Here is a 13,833-nt window from a genome sequence, read left to right as displayed (position 1 = left end):
GTTCCCGGCATTCCCCCTTCGACGTTGTGCCACGAGTCGTCGAATCCCAGCATCTGCCAAATCCTTTGAGTGCTGCTGCATCAACGAGGATCTGCCGCGCCGACAGGTCCTCTCGATAACCGATACCCCGACAGAGATACCTACCCCAGATAAAGCATACCCGTCAACTGTCACTAGGCTTTCCTACGCGAAATACTCCTAACCCTCCTGCTCGCCGTTTCGCTTCCAGACAAGCCCCCCCTTGTCCGCCGCCGTCCCCGTTGCGCTTAGTGAGCTCGACCATGCTATTGGGTTGGCCCGGTCTATCATGAGAGCCGCATTTCTAAGCGTGTTTCTTCTCGATATCGGACCGCCAGACTCGGAATCCACCTTTTGCTGTAGACATTAAGCGTGTCGTGTGCTATCGCTACCGGTACCGACACCTCCGCCGCCTCCGCCGCTGCCTTGCGTCTGTTGATGCGACCGAAGTAGCCAGTGCCGTATAAGAATAGGGGGCCACCTCGTCCACAGCTGCAATCATGGCTTCCTCCGCTGCTGCCGGCTTCCTCGGCCGGTCTAGCAGCAGCAACTCGAACATGCGAGGTCTCGTCCAGTTCATCGCCGATCTGAGAAATGCGCGGGCGAGAGATCTGGAGGAGAAGAGGATCAACAAAGAACTCGCAAATATCCGGTGCGTAGAGACGACCCCCCTCCTACTAGCTGCCGTCGATGGAGCCGAGGATGCTAACCCGTACTGTCTGTCCAGGCAAAAATTCAAGGGTACGCTGCATTTCCGCCTACAACGGGCGTCGAATCGTCGCGACGGTAGAACTTCGAGATGGCGATAGGTGACTAACGCGCAATAGATGGTAATCTGAGCGGATATCACAAGAAGAAATATGTCTGCAAAGTACGAGGAACCCCCCCCCCCCAACTCCCCCTTTATCCGCTGCGCACGCGCGAATCTGACCACGGTCGTAGCTGTTGTATATCTATATCCTGGGCTGGAACGTCGATTTCGGACACCTCGAGGCAGTCAATCTTATTTCCGCCAACAAGTACTCGGAGAAGCAGATCGGATATCTGGCTATGACGCTCTTCCTCCACGAAAAGCACGAATTACTACACCTGGTCGTCAACAGCATACGGAAGGACCTTCTGGACCATAACGAACTCTTCAACTGTCTGGCCCTCCACGCGATCGCGAACGTGGGTGGCCGGGAGATGGGAGAAGCTCTTAGTGGAGAGGTCCATAGACTCTTGATCTCGCCGTATGTTCCGTAGTCGTCCGCCTGTCCGCATCACCGCAACCATCTAACAGCGAGCGTAGGACTTCGAAGGCATTCGTGAAGAAGAAGGCTGCTCTCACCCTCCTCCGTCTCTATCGGAAGCACCCCGACATAATCCAGCCGCAATGGGCGGAGCGGATAATCTCGCTCATGGACGACACCGATCTAGGAGTGGCTCTGTCGGTTACCTCTCTGGTGATGGCCGTCGCGCAGGATAATTTGGATCAGTACAAGGGCGCCTATGTCAAAGCCGCATCCCGTCTCAAGCGGATATTGATTGATGGTGACTTTAGTGTCGACTACCTGTACTACAAAGTCCCCTGTCCTTGGTTGCAGGTCAAGCTCCTGCGGCTGCTCCAGTACTTCCCGCCCTCAGGTATGAACCGCCGTCGACTCTAGGCGCTGCCGTGCCGTCTAGACGCTAACCGACTATGCAGAAGATAGCCATGTCCGCGAGATGATTCGGGAGTCGCTGCAGAAGATCCTGAACCTGGCCATGGAGACGAATAAGAACGTGCAGCAGAACAATGCGCAGAACGCTGTCTTGTTCGAGGCTATTAACCTCATCATCCATCTAGATACCGAGCACGCGCTTATGAAGCAGATCTCGTCTCGTTTGGGCCGATTCATCACGTCGAGGGAGACGAACGTGCGGTATCTAGGTCTGGAGGCTATGACGCATCTCGCAGCTCGGGCCGAAAACCTCGATCCTATAAAGCAGCATCAGGAGGTCATCCTCGGATCCTTGAAGGATCGCGACATTAGCGTCCGCAGAAAGGGCCTCGATTTGCTATATAGTATGTGCGATTCGACCAATTCTGGACCTATCGTCACGGAACTGCTGCATTATTTGCAGAACGCCGACTTCGCGATCCGGGAGGAGATGGCGCTGAAGATTGCCATCTTGACGGAGAAGTATGCTACCGACATCCAATGGTACATTAACGTCTCACTCCGCCTCGTAGCCATCGCGGGAGATCATCTGAGCGACGAGGTGTGGCAGCGCGTTATACAGATTGTGACCAACAACGAGGAGCTTCAGGTCTACGCCGCGCACAATACTTTGCAACATGTCAAGCAGGATCACTGCCACGAGACGCTGGTCAAGATTGGCGCGTATATCCTAGGGGAATTTGGTCACCTGATTGCCGAAGACTCGGGTTGCAGCCCTGTCGAGCAATTCATGGCGTTATCGAGGAAGCTCCCTGCTTGTTCCACAAGCACTCGCGCGATGATTCTCTCATCCTTCATCAAGTTTGTCAATCTATTCCCGGAGATCAAACCTCAGCTCCTGCATGTTTTTGAGGTGTATAGCCATACTTTGGACCCCGAGTTGCAACAACGCGCCTACGAGTACCTGACGCTGGCGAGCTTACCGACGGATGACCTGCTGCGGACCGTCTGCGACGAAATGCCACCGTTCCCCGAGCGGCAGTCCGCACTTCTGTCGAGGCTCCACCAGAAGCACGCCGGAACTAGCGATAAGCGGACATGGGTCGTCGGTGGCAAGGACGCGAACAATGACGCGACGGAATTAAGCATGGTCAAGAATCCTAGTTTGAGGAGGACGTTCAGTTCCAATGGCCCAGCTAACGGCAACGGGTTGGCGAACGGCGCCTCGAACGGCACCAATGGGCACTCGAACGACCTGGCCGGGCTAGATATGAATGCCGGACCGATCCCGGAGAAGCTACTCAAGGCGCCGAATCTAGCCAGCGCGGCCCATCTATCTCCCGGCTGGGAGGTTGGCTATAATAAATTGTTGCTCAAGGCAGACGGGGTCCTGTTTGAAGACGGGCAAATTCAAGTCGGCGTCCGTTCTGAATATAGGGGCCAGATGGCATGTCTTATTTTGTATTTTACGAACAAGACTCCGGCCACTGTAGGCTCCTTCACCACGACGTTGGACCTGGACGAAAGCGAGAAGCCCAACCTGACATGGGATGTCAAGGCCTTGCCCGAAAGCTCTATCACGCAGGGCGGACAATCGCGGCAGATCATAATGTTCGAGGCGAAGAAGGTGCTGGCCAAGAGTCCTACGATCAGGATTAGTTATCTTGCCGGTGCCCTTCAGGCGCTCACCTTGATGCTTCCGCTCACGGCCCATAAATTCATGGAACCGGCGGATCTCACGGCGGACGACTTCTTCAAGAGGTGGAAGCAGATTGGCGGCCCACCACGTGAGGCCCAGCAAATTATCAGGCTTGTGGGCGGTAGGTCCGGGTCGAGAGAGATTACGGAAAGCTTCATCCGCAAGACCATCCAGGGATTCCGATGGGGAGTGCTGGATGGTGTCGATCCGAACACTAAAAACTTTGTCGGAGCCAGCGTGCTTCATACCTCGGAAGGAGGCAAGTTCGGCTGTCTCATGAGGTTGGAGCCAAACTATGCGTCTCAGGTGAGAGGCACTCCGGAAATCGCTTCCCCCTCTTGGACTATAGCTAACAAAACAACTTTTCCATAGATGGTCCGGCTGACAATCAGGGCCACTGACGAGAGTGTGCCTCCTGTATTATTGAAGCTGATGGAGGAGAGGATATCAGCAGGTGCCTCGACAACACCAGAGGTCCGAGAGACGCCAACACGCCAAGAGATATCCGATACCTTCAGCAGCATAATGGTGAAGTAAAAAGCACACCTAGGAGAGAGGAGCATGTTGACTTGTGTGTCCTGGGAGCCAGCCAGGACCTGGGAGGCAAGCGATACTTGAGGAAGGCGACAAAGCAACTGTGCAGTATTGTGCATTTTCGGGCCAAGCGAAAAGGCGTTTGTAGGCAGCATGCGATTGAACATGTCTCAAGCAAAGATCGCTGTGTTATTAGAAGGGTTGTATGGCTGCCCCTGACGGACGGAAGGCCCTTGTAAGTCATGATCAGGTACCTAGTCCGTCGTAATGTTCAAGTTGACTCCCACAGCAGAGAAGGGTGTTATACTGTAAATGCTATCCCTTCTTGTCAAGTCTTATATAGCACATTCATATCTTTTAACCCAGTGCCCTGATCATAGGCAGCTGTCGACCAAACTAGCTCCTTAGAAAGTGGAACACCCCATGGTCGAAAACGACATCATAGCCCTGGTGTTTATACACAGTATCACAAACCATGCTGTCGAAACAGGCTCGACCACTGTCTGTACACAGTATCCCAACCATGACACCCTCAAAATCGCCATCAGAAGACGCCATCTCACTCACCTATATAAATTCCTCTTCTCTCTCTGTCCCTCTTCTCTCCTCCCTCCTCTTCTCTCCCACCTCCTCTTCTCTCCCACCTCCCCTTCACCATCACCTCTCCACCATCACTCCTCTGCACCATCACTCCTCTGCACCCGCTCCATCTCTGCCTCTCCTCGCGTCTCGCGTCTTCCTCGTCAGTGATCTATCATCGTCAAGAGCCTTCGCGTCCTAGATACGCTACCCCTTCACACCCTCGTTTTCTGATCCTTGAGCATACCACAAGATGGCTTCCGGCGACCGTGTCACGCACCGCGCCCCGGTGAACGACGACGATAGCGACGCTATCGAGTTGGTCCCTGCGTCGGAGTTCGGCCAGGGCGACGCTGCCGAGTCCCAGAGCCAGGCCCAGGACCAGCCCGCTCAGGCTCAAGGCCAGCCCGTTCGTGCCCGCCTCCTGGCTGGGATTGCCTCCGTGCTTGGCGGTGTTAAGGCCCAGCTTATTCGTATGTGTATCCATCTCCTCTCTCCCTCTCTGCTTCCTCCCGTCTTGCTTCTCTTTGCCCGGGAATTGCTCCCATGGGCGGAGTCTGCTGCCGTTTCTGCCGCTGCTTCTGTGGTGTCTCTCGCCACGGAGCTGGGCGAGCGACGACGGCGGGGGGCAAGAGTGTGTGAATGTGTGTGTATGTAAGACGGAAGCAAGCTGACCTATCTTCTCCGCATCAAGGAGTAAAGCACTTTTTGACACCGGAGCCACACCCTGCCATTTGGTGGTGTCTGATCAGTACCATTGTCATCCTGTTGGTCGTCACAGTGGGTAAGTATGGGCTCTAGGACCCTGACAACGCCTCATCTAGGCATCTCGTATCCCAGAAGGACGGAGATAGCAAAATGAGCACCCTCCCCCCCTTCCCTCCTCCCTCTGCCGACGCATGCTTGTGCGTAAGTGGTGATGACGTGCTAACGACGGAATTCGAAGCTGCCATTACCGACTCTCAGAGACCGGATCATCCCAAGACTAATGTAACTTCTTTGACGATCTCTCCCACTGAGAGTACGATTGCCATGGCCCCTGGTTCTTTTTTGGGCATGACGGGATGTAAGTTGTCTCCCTACCAGCAGGTTCTGCTGGTACCAGTCCTCTCGTATCACACCATCTCGTCCGTTGGTTGACATATACTTGTTTCTAGCCACGTCTTCTTCAATCTTTCCTACTCAAGAAATCGTCACGCCAATTAGCGCAATCCAGAGACAGCCTCGTTGCGGACCTGCCACGGTCACCGCGACTAATGGTGCTGAGATTGGTGTATCGTCTACTGCGGGTGGCTCGCCAACTGACCCCCTAATCGTCACCGTTACGGTGACGTGCGTTGTCACACCGCCGGGGACCGATTTGTTCTGTGGTCCAGGCGGTCATGCCTCTTCTGCGTCGAGTATTACTGCCCTCACTGGTCCTCAGCCACCCATGTCGTCGTACACACCCGCCGTGACGTCGTCCATTTCCCCGAACGGTTCTCAGCCTGCTACTTCTTCCATGGTGTCCGCCCCGGTTCTCCAGTCGTCCTCGTCTGCCATTTCAGCACGAACTACGGTAACGGACGACGCTGTGCCCGAGATGTACTGTGCCAATCCATTTCGTTCCCACATTTGGACTCCGTGTCACGAAGGCGGCGTCACCGCTCCCGGCACCGACGCCTGGTCATCTCCAGGGTTTTCGATTCAGCAAATGAACCCCTTTTCGGTAGCTGTTCGCGCCGTAAGGAGTCTTCGGGTGATTGTCTCTAGCCTCTTCGTCGAGGTCGATCTATTCTCACAGTGGTCCAAGCTCGCCGAGCCACTCGAAGACGACGAAGTGGTGCGCGACGCGCCTGATATAGATACCATCGATAAGATGACTATAGTTCGACAAGGAGATGAAGGCCAGAAAAACGAGTTGTGACAGGGTTTCTCCTGATCAAAAGTGCTACAATCTCTTGGGAACGCCTGCACTGTGGCGAGGCAGGAATTCATTTTGACATCCGACCAAGAGAACTGGCAACAGACACGCACTAGATATCTCTCAGCAGTCCAGAGCTGCTCGTGGCTTTTCCTCTCTCTTCTTTCTTATGTCACTGATCATGACAAATGTGTCTAGACGTCTCCGACATTGATACCCCGATCCGCGTCATGGTCACCTTTGTGCCCGTTTCTGACGCGTAGAGGCAAAGAGAGGCTCTTGCATCTCTCTCTATTTTGACGTTACAGCCTGATATTGAGGGGCTGCTGATTGGTGCCTGGCATCTCTTCGTCCGCTCTGCAAACCCCTCTGGAGGCTGGAATGTACCTAAGTGGCTTTACATAATTGAATGGCTTTACTGCAGTTCTGCGATGTGTCTACGAGCTTGGTGCACGACCACGACAGGTCGGTAAGCGAGCGAGCACCCGGGAAAGTAGTATGCTATCGGCGTAGAGAGGCGGCCAGCCAGCCAGCCTCCCGATGTAATTGTGTGTGAACTGCAACCCAAAGAATATGCCTAAGGACAACGTCGGAATCGGCGAGGCGGTTGGCCCAATCGGTGGTGCTGCCAGGCGTCGTCCTTCTAAGATTTGCCATTACGTGCATATGGAACTACGATCGGCATGCCCGAATCTGATTCCGCCGGCACGCATGCACGCGGTCGGCTGGAAGCGAGCAGGAAGAAGCGAAGAGGGGGAGGGCGGGATGACGGACATCTACAACAGCCTCACGACGTACGATGAGGAGGTTGTGAGTGGTGTGTAGTGGACCTTAGTAAATGCCTTGGTCTTTATCTGCTCGTATCGCGGGTACTTATCTCTACCTGGGCGGGAGCTTGAAGAAGGGACCCTACTATACCCTACCTCCTGCTGCATTAGTCAACGTCTTTCATCCCGTCCCGACATGCCGACTCCCGATGTCTGGTCTCCCACTTCCGGACCCGGAAACAGCCGAGAATACGTCATACATCATCTATATAGGTAGCTACGTACGTGTATACACGCCCATCTGGTATCCGCGGGAGGGCCAGACGGCACGTAGAGGTAGGTAGGTAGCTAATAACCACCTCTTGTCATTGGTGGAAGTCGGGGGACTATACCTACGGCGAGGAGGGGTGGTCTTTCCCTCCTGTACCTACCTGGATAGCCTGGTATGCACTTCGTAGCAGGCGCTGCCTTCCATCTTTGCAAACATACAAAGGGGTAGGTAGGTAGGTAGGTAGGTACCTGGGGAGACACGCCGAGCGGAAGGCTATTCGACCTCGCATACCCAGGTGTCTTCCTTCTCCCTTGCCTACGTACCACCTAGATACATGAGGTACTATACCCAGCCAATGGCGGCGCTACATCCCACCACGCTGCCGCTGCCGCCGCCGGCAGGGGATAACTTCCTTACATGATACATGTAGCCTACACCGAAAGCGTGCGTGCGTGCCTGCCTGCCTGTGATTTCGACTCAACTAGGAGGTTGGCTAGGTACCTACGTGATGGAAGTAGGCGGTGCCTACGGCAGGCGCCGGCTTAGCGTGCCTGTTCTTGCTATGGAGGATGGGATGTACTGCTACGCAGCATCAATCTCGGGTAGCGTATCGGTAGCGTATAGGTAGTGCATATACCGTCGATGGCGTCAGAGGCTAAAACATCGATCCCCTCCTCCACCACCCGCGACCACATCCACACTCGCCTCTTGCACGGCCATACCGGAACGAGGCAAGCTTCGTGCGCGATTTGCATCCGGTTCGGCCCCTGCAGACGCGGCAGAGACAGCCAGCCAGGCCGTAGAGAGCGAGAGACGACTAGGAGGGAGACTGGCAAGGCTGCCCGTCACAGATAGGTATTAATAGTAGATGTCGTTTTTCTTCCCCTCCTCGAACATCGCTCCGTTTCTCCTCCGTGTTTCCCCTCTTCCTTCATCGCTGCCTTCTCCGCCCTTCTTATTTCCGGTCACCCAAGTCGAGCCGGCTAGCAGCCATCTCTCTCTACCTACGTAGTACCGCCCGTATACACTCGCGCACATCTCAGTGGAGAGACCGGAGACGAGGAATACGCAATGGCTACCAACGGCGACGCTACCAAGGTTAACGGCGATGGCATCCAGGCTGGCGGCAACGGAAATGTCAACGGGAACAGCCATGGGGACAGCGCTGACTCGTGGTACCACCCAACTAAGATCTGGACCACCCTGCTGACGAACCGGGCCTACTTCGGCGGCCTGCTAGTCCTGAACCACTCCCTGCGCCACCACCAGAGCCGGTACCGCCTCGTCGTTATGGTGACCCGCGCCGTCGAGGAGGACGAGGAGTATATGGAGGCATTCGCCGCCGCCGACATCCCCACCATCGTTGTCGACAAGATCGAGCCCGCGCCCCGCGACGGCAAGATCAATAAGGGTACCTGGGAGAAGCTAGCCCCCTGGAGTTTTACCCAGTATGAGGTATGTGATTTTGTGTGGGTTCCTAAGCCAGCGGCTTCGTATATGCGCTTGATGTGCTGCTAGGCGTTTGGTAGGATATACCTGTGTGGCTGATAATCCCGACTATAGCGTGTCGTCCTCCTCGACAGCGACCAAGTCATCCTCCAGAACATCGACGAAATGATGGATGTAGAAATCCCCGAGGGCTGGATCGCGAGCACCCACGCCTGTACGTGTAACCCGCGCAAGCTGGCACACTATAGCAAGGAGTGGGTGCCGGAGAACTGCGCCTTTACGGCTGCGGACCAGGCGACGGGCACTCCGGCGCCCATCACCGAGGACTCACACGACAACCACCACTTGCTGAACAGCGGGACCGTGATCCTGCGGCCGTCCGAGACTGAGTATGGGGCCCTGATCGACGCCATGAACACACACCCGGACGTGCCGCGCATGCTCTTCTTCGACCAGGACCTGCTTGCCATCGTGTACCGGGGCCGGTGGAAGCCTCTGCCGTACACGTACAACGCGTTGAAGCCGATGCGCCACTGCCACGCGGAGCTCTGGCGCGACGACAATGTCAAGATCCTGCACTATATCCTCAATAAGCCGTGGAAGAGCCGCACCTATGACCGCGCCGATCCCATCGAATCCACTCATTCCATCTGGTGGGATGTCTACGCCGACGTCGAGCGCAACTGGGCCCAGAGTCCCGACCAACGCACCCGCGAGCTCTGGCAGAACGTCGTTGTTCCCGTCGTCGCGCAGGCGTGATCGATAGGTCCGCGTATGCCTACGTGTCTACTTTCGCTTTCCGGGTACCCGGCGGACCCTTCCCTTGCGCACCTACTACCCATTCTTGAGAAGTAGCCAAGGGGAGACAAGAAAGGGATGGGTAGGACAGCGCAGCAAGTGGGAGTCCTAGTGGGAGGGCTAGTCAAATTCTATACGAAATCTGGGGGTGAGATAGTATAAACACGCCACGTCCGTCCGGCTTGAGCTGCGCTGAGACAGGATGCCCGGGACGGGTGTTAAAGAACGAAAAGGAGAATTAGAGCAGGCATGGGGATGGTATTATTCCATTGGGCGTGGGTACCGGGTTATAGAGGCGGTACGCGTGGGCGGGATGCGACGGGCGCTTGGGTTCCCGAACGCCTCTCGGGGCCCTATGACAGAGACGTGTTTACTTGACGTTCATTTAAGGAATGGGTCAATGACCCCCTTACCGTCATGGAAGGCACTTATGACTGATCTTGGCCGTGCTTATCCCCTCTCGAAAACGTTTAGATGTCTACCTTCACAGGGTCTCTAGGCTGCTATTTCTCACGTTTGGATCGCTATCAGCTAGATGCTGAGATAGATCGGGTAATCTCGTATAAACGACGAAACGGCCAGTTGGTTCTATCCTTATAATTGCTTTATTTTCTTCTTCCCTTTCTTGACTCCTGGAGCTTGTGTATATACAGCTTCTTGTCTAGGTAGGTATTTACCCTCCTCAACACCCTCCCCCCTTTCGCCAAGTCGCTGACCCCTTCCCCTCTTTCCCCTTCGCCCGCAGCCCCAGCGACCTCAACGCAGCTACTGCGAGGCGCTCATTCCTTAATCTTGGCCTCGGGCCTCGGCGGCCGCGAGCCGAAGATGGTGCTGCCGACGCGGACCTCGTCGCTGCCGGCGGCGAGGGCGGCCTCGAAGTCGGCGCTCATGCCCATGCTGAGCTCGAGGGGGCGGCCGAGAGCGGAGGCGACCTCGTCGCGCTGCTGGCGGAGGAGGCGGAAGTCCTCGTTTTCGGGCTCGGCGGCACCCTCGTCCGGGCTCGCAGCAGGGGCGGCGGCAAGGCTCCGGCCGATGTCGCCGATGGTCATGAGGCCGAGCAGGTGCAGGCTGGGGGCGGCCTCGACGGCGCGGCACAGGGCCAGGGTGGCGGCGCCTGGGGCGCAGCCGGACTTGGACGACTCGCCCGAGGTGTTGACCTGCACGTGGATGTTGAGCTTGGCGGGGGGCGGGTCAGAAGAGGAAGAGGAGGCGGCGATGAGCTCCCCCCGGTGCCGGTCGAGGAGCTGCGCTTTCTTCTCCGTGTCCACGCTCGAGACGCACCACAGGTTCGGGATCTTGGCGAGGTTCTTGCAGTGTCCTATTGGGGGAGATTAGTGTTAAGGATTGGGGTGGGTGCGGAGGAGCCGGAGTAGGGGAGGGAAGAAGGTGAAGAGAAGGAGAGGGAATATGGCCACCCCTTACCCGACTGCAGGCCGCCGATGAAGTGCCAGCGTATGTCGCGCGGCAGCAGCTCGGCCTTCTGCGCCAGCTCCTGGGCGTAGTTCTCACCGAAGTGGAGCTGCGGCGGCTCGGCCTGCCGCGCCAGCGCCAGTATATCGTTGGCCGGCTTCAGCTTCGAGACGGCGACGAGGCGGACCTGGGCAACGGTGCGGCTCTCGGGTCAGCGAGGTGGCTCTTGTAGGTAGCTGTAGACTCTCGTCGCGCGAATGGAGTGGCTGTAGGTGTTCTTTTCGGCACGGCGGGCCGTGTCTGGTCTCTCGCATCGCAGCTTGGGGAATAGGGGACGGGGCGGGAATAAGTGCGTCCGGATATGTTACACTGCCGAGAGCGGGAACGATGGGGAAAAGGAGAGGGGGGGGATAGGTCGCCGACTTACATCCCGGTCGTGGGCGGCGTGGGCGATGCGTGAGCGCACCGTCTTGACCTGTGACACTAGAGCTGCCGCTCTCGAGGGGTCGATCTTCATTATTTCGGCATCCGACATCGTAGGGCCATAGAGGTCTACTCTCGAAGCTAATTACCTTTTTTTCTCTTCCCGCGTCGATGTAGAGGCGAATGGTAGGTATTAGGTATAGTATGGTATAATGCTTTATCCTTACTTCATCTCTGCACTTTCTTTTTACTTACGTCGCCGTATTATCGTGAAATATTGAGGATTCGCCTCTTCGCTTTTCTGCCTCGGTTTTGCATTTCTTTTACGTGTCGACTAGTCACAATTCGTGAGTACCTACCTAGGTTAGGTACCTCTAGCCCATAAAGAGGCGAGACAGTGCGCATACTATACCACACACGGGACGTGGTAAGCTTAGAAGAAGGAGTTTTACCTAGGTACCTAGGCACAGATAGGAGTTTACCTTGGGTATTTACGAGGTGCCTGGATATTGAAATGAATACTCGGATTTACACAATACCAAGTGAATTTAATATTAGCACGCTATGGTGAGAGTTTCTCTTACGCTTTCGTACGGACGACTTTGTGTTGGGGATATATATGTATCTGATAGAGGCATACAGTGTAAGAAGTAGGCATACGGAATGATTTATCCAAATAACAGTGCTGAAGTATGGCGATGTGCATATGCACAGCATATGTTGCACAAAAGCTACTTGAGGACACATGCGTATCGATAAGAGGTGCCGGCAGGATAGATATCGATAAGTGTGTTTTCGAAGCTCTCCATTTGCTGTCTTGGCTAGGGAAAACCAATCCATGTCCAACGGCCTGTCATCTCCTCACCACAGTTACCCGGGCGAAGCACCTCTCAACTCCCCCGTCAACCTCCTAAGGCGCCCAAGGCTCGCACCGGCGCAAACGAGATAGAATTTCTCGAGACCGCTGTTGCCGTCGGATTGACAGCACAGCAATGGCGGATCCGCTGTTGACCTCCCTCTGCACCATCTGCCGCATCCAACCGCCCAAGTACAGGTGCCCACGATGCGGGACGAGAACGTGCTCCCTCGTATGCGTGTCGAAGCACAAGAAGTGGTCGTCATGCAACGGGGAGCGCGACCCAACTGTTTACATTCCGCGGGAGAAGTTGAAGACGGATGCCGGTATCGATCACGACTACAACTTTTTAACCAAGATCGAGAGGGCTGTGGAACGGGCCGAGAGGATCCTCAGGGAGGATAGGGAAATACTGCCGCAGGATGACACCACCTCGCGACCGCCGCCCAACAAGAGGGCCCGCCTCCACAAGGGTCGAAGCAGAGGGAGGGTCACGTTCGACGAGAATGCGCGGAGGTGGGACAGGAATTCGATACAGCGCACGAGGCAGCTGGGCATCCACGTCTCGTCCGTCCCCTACGGGATGGCGCGAGCGAAGGAAAACAAGACTAGCTGGAACAAGCGCAAGCGGTCCATCAACTGGCAGGTCGAATGGCTCGAGTGGAAGGGGGTCGCCCCCACCGCAGGGCAAGGCGACCTGCAGCCGTCGAGGACGTTGCATAAGCTGCTGGACGAGGTACCGCTCTGCGTTGGGTTCGCAGAGGGCCGAGAGCACTGTCGCCAGCGGCAGCTTAGCGACGAAGGACGTGCGCGCGACAAGCGGATGAGGGCGCTGGAGGCGCGGAAGCGTTCTACCGGAGGCGGTCAAGACGTGGCCACGACTGCTTGGAGTGGGCAGGACTATGCATTGCAAGACCCGGGAACGGCCGCGTGGGACAAGGTGGTATCGGGGCTGCATACGACCGAGGCGCTGAGGGACAGGTGGCGCTTCTTCTTTCTCAAACCCAGGACGCCTTCGAGAGAAGCGCAGAAGCTCATACCCTTACGGCCAACCGACCCATTGGCGGTTGCCCTGTCCGGCCTCGACGTCGTGGAATTTCCCACGATCTGCGTGCTGCCAGCTGGCTCCACATCCATCCCCGACGGCTACGTTGTCGAAAGCAGGCCCGCCGAGAAGCCCGACAACAAGCGACAGGGCTCGAGCCTGGTGGAATCTTCTAGCGAGAAGGAGGACGGAGCGACGAGCGAGGGCCCCGATCACGACGAGGGGGAAGTCGAGGAAGATACGACAAGCAGCAGCGGCACCGAGTCGGATCTGTCTGACACGTGAACTACCTAGGTGACCGATTTTCTTAAATTTTTTTTTTTTTTTTTTTTTTTTTTTCATGGTTAGGACTTTGGGTGTGTGTGGGTGCTAATTAGATGTCACCTTCGCCACAACGGTACCACCATCCCTAACCCTTAACAATCTGCCTTGTCGATG

General features: G+C 56.1%; 5 protein-coding genes across 5 annotated transcripts; 4 read left to right on the top strand and 1 right to left on the bottom strand.

Annotated features, from left to right (window-relative positions):
* Nucleotides 1-518: 518 nt before the first annotated feature.
* GGS23DRAFT_620148 (Adaptor protein complex AP-2 alpha subunit) lies at nucleotides 519-4,094 on the top strand (the record flags this gene model as incomplete). The annotated part of the gene is made up of 7 exons (XM_051521076.1): nucleotides 519-670; nucleotides 746-759; nucleotides 846-889; nucleotides 961-1,250; nucleotides 1,310-1,644; nucleotides 1,706-3,666; nucleotides 3,733-4,094. The coding sequence occupies 7 exons, from the start codon at nucleotides 519-521 to the stop codon at nucleotides 3,895-3,897; spliced, it is 2,961 nt and encodes a 986-aa protein (XP_051373056.1). The 3' UTR covers nucleotides 3,898-4,094.
* Nucleotides 4,095-4,726: 632 nt separating this feature from the next.
* GGS23DRAFT_595978 (uncharacterized protein) lies at nucleotides 4,727-6,379 on the top strand (the record flags this gene model as incomplete). The annotated part of the gene is made up of 3 exons (XM_051518408.1): nucleotides 4,727-4,946; nucleotides 5,420-5,539; nucleotides 5,631-6,379. The coding sequence occupies 3 exons, from the start codon at nucleotides 4,727-4,729 to the stop codon at nucleotides 6,377-6,379; spliced, it is 1,089 nt and encodes a 362-aa protein (XP_051373055.1).
* Nucleotides 6,380-7,339: 960 nt separating this feature from the next.
* Nucleotides 7,340-9,622, top strand: GGS23DRAFT_604579 (glycosyltransferase family 8 protein; the record flags this gene model as incomplete). Its single annotated transcript, XM_051519621.1, has 3 exons — nucleotides 7,340-7,359; nucleotides 8,566-8,869; nucleotides 8,978-9,622. The coding sequence occupies 3 exons, from the start codon at nucleotides 7,340-7,342 to the stop codon at nucleotides 9,620-9,622; spliced, it is 969 nt and encodes a 322-aa protein (XP_051373054.1).
* An 818-nt stretch (nucleotides 9,623-10,440) lies between these two features.
* On the bottom strand, nucleotides 10,441-11,606 carry GGS23DRAFT_604578 (uncharacterized protein; the record flags this gene model as incomplete). The annotated part of the gene is made up of 3 exons (XM_051519620.1): nucleotides 10,441-10,979; nucleotides 11,084-11,258; nucleotides 11,499-11,606. 3 exons carry the CDS (start codon nucleotides 11,604-11,606, stop codon nucleotides 10,441-10,443), a joined length of 822 nt encoding a protein of 273 aa, XP_051373053.1.
* Nucleotides 11,607-12,177: 571 nt separating this feature from the next.
* On the top strand, nucleotides 12,178-13,796 carry GGS23DRAFT_563936 (uncharacterized protein). The gene has a single exon (XM_051516116.1). The coding sequence runs from the start codon at nucleotides 12,487-12,489 to the stop codon at nucleotides 13,678-13,680; it is 1,194 nt and encodes a 397-aa protein (XP_051373052.1). The 5' UTR covers nucleotides 12,178-12,486; the 3' UTR covers nucleotides 13,681-13,796.
* The last annotated feature ends 37 nt before the right edge of the window (nucleotides 13,797-13,833 follow it).

This window comes from Durotheca rogersii (assembly GCF_024521655.1).
Source record: "Durotheca rogersii strain YMJ 92031201 chromosome Unknown GGS23scaffold_7, whole genome shotgun sequence".
In the NCBI taxonomy this organism is placed as follows: Eukaryota; Fungi; Ascomycota; class Sordariomycetes; order Xylariales; family Xylariaceae; genus Durotheca; species Durotheca rogersii.
Note: the sequence above shows the minus strand (reverse complement) of the source record. Positions and strands in the feature narration are given on the sequence as shown.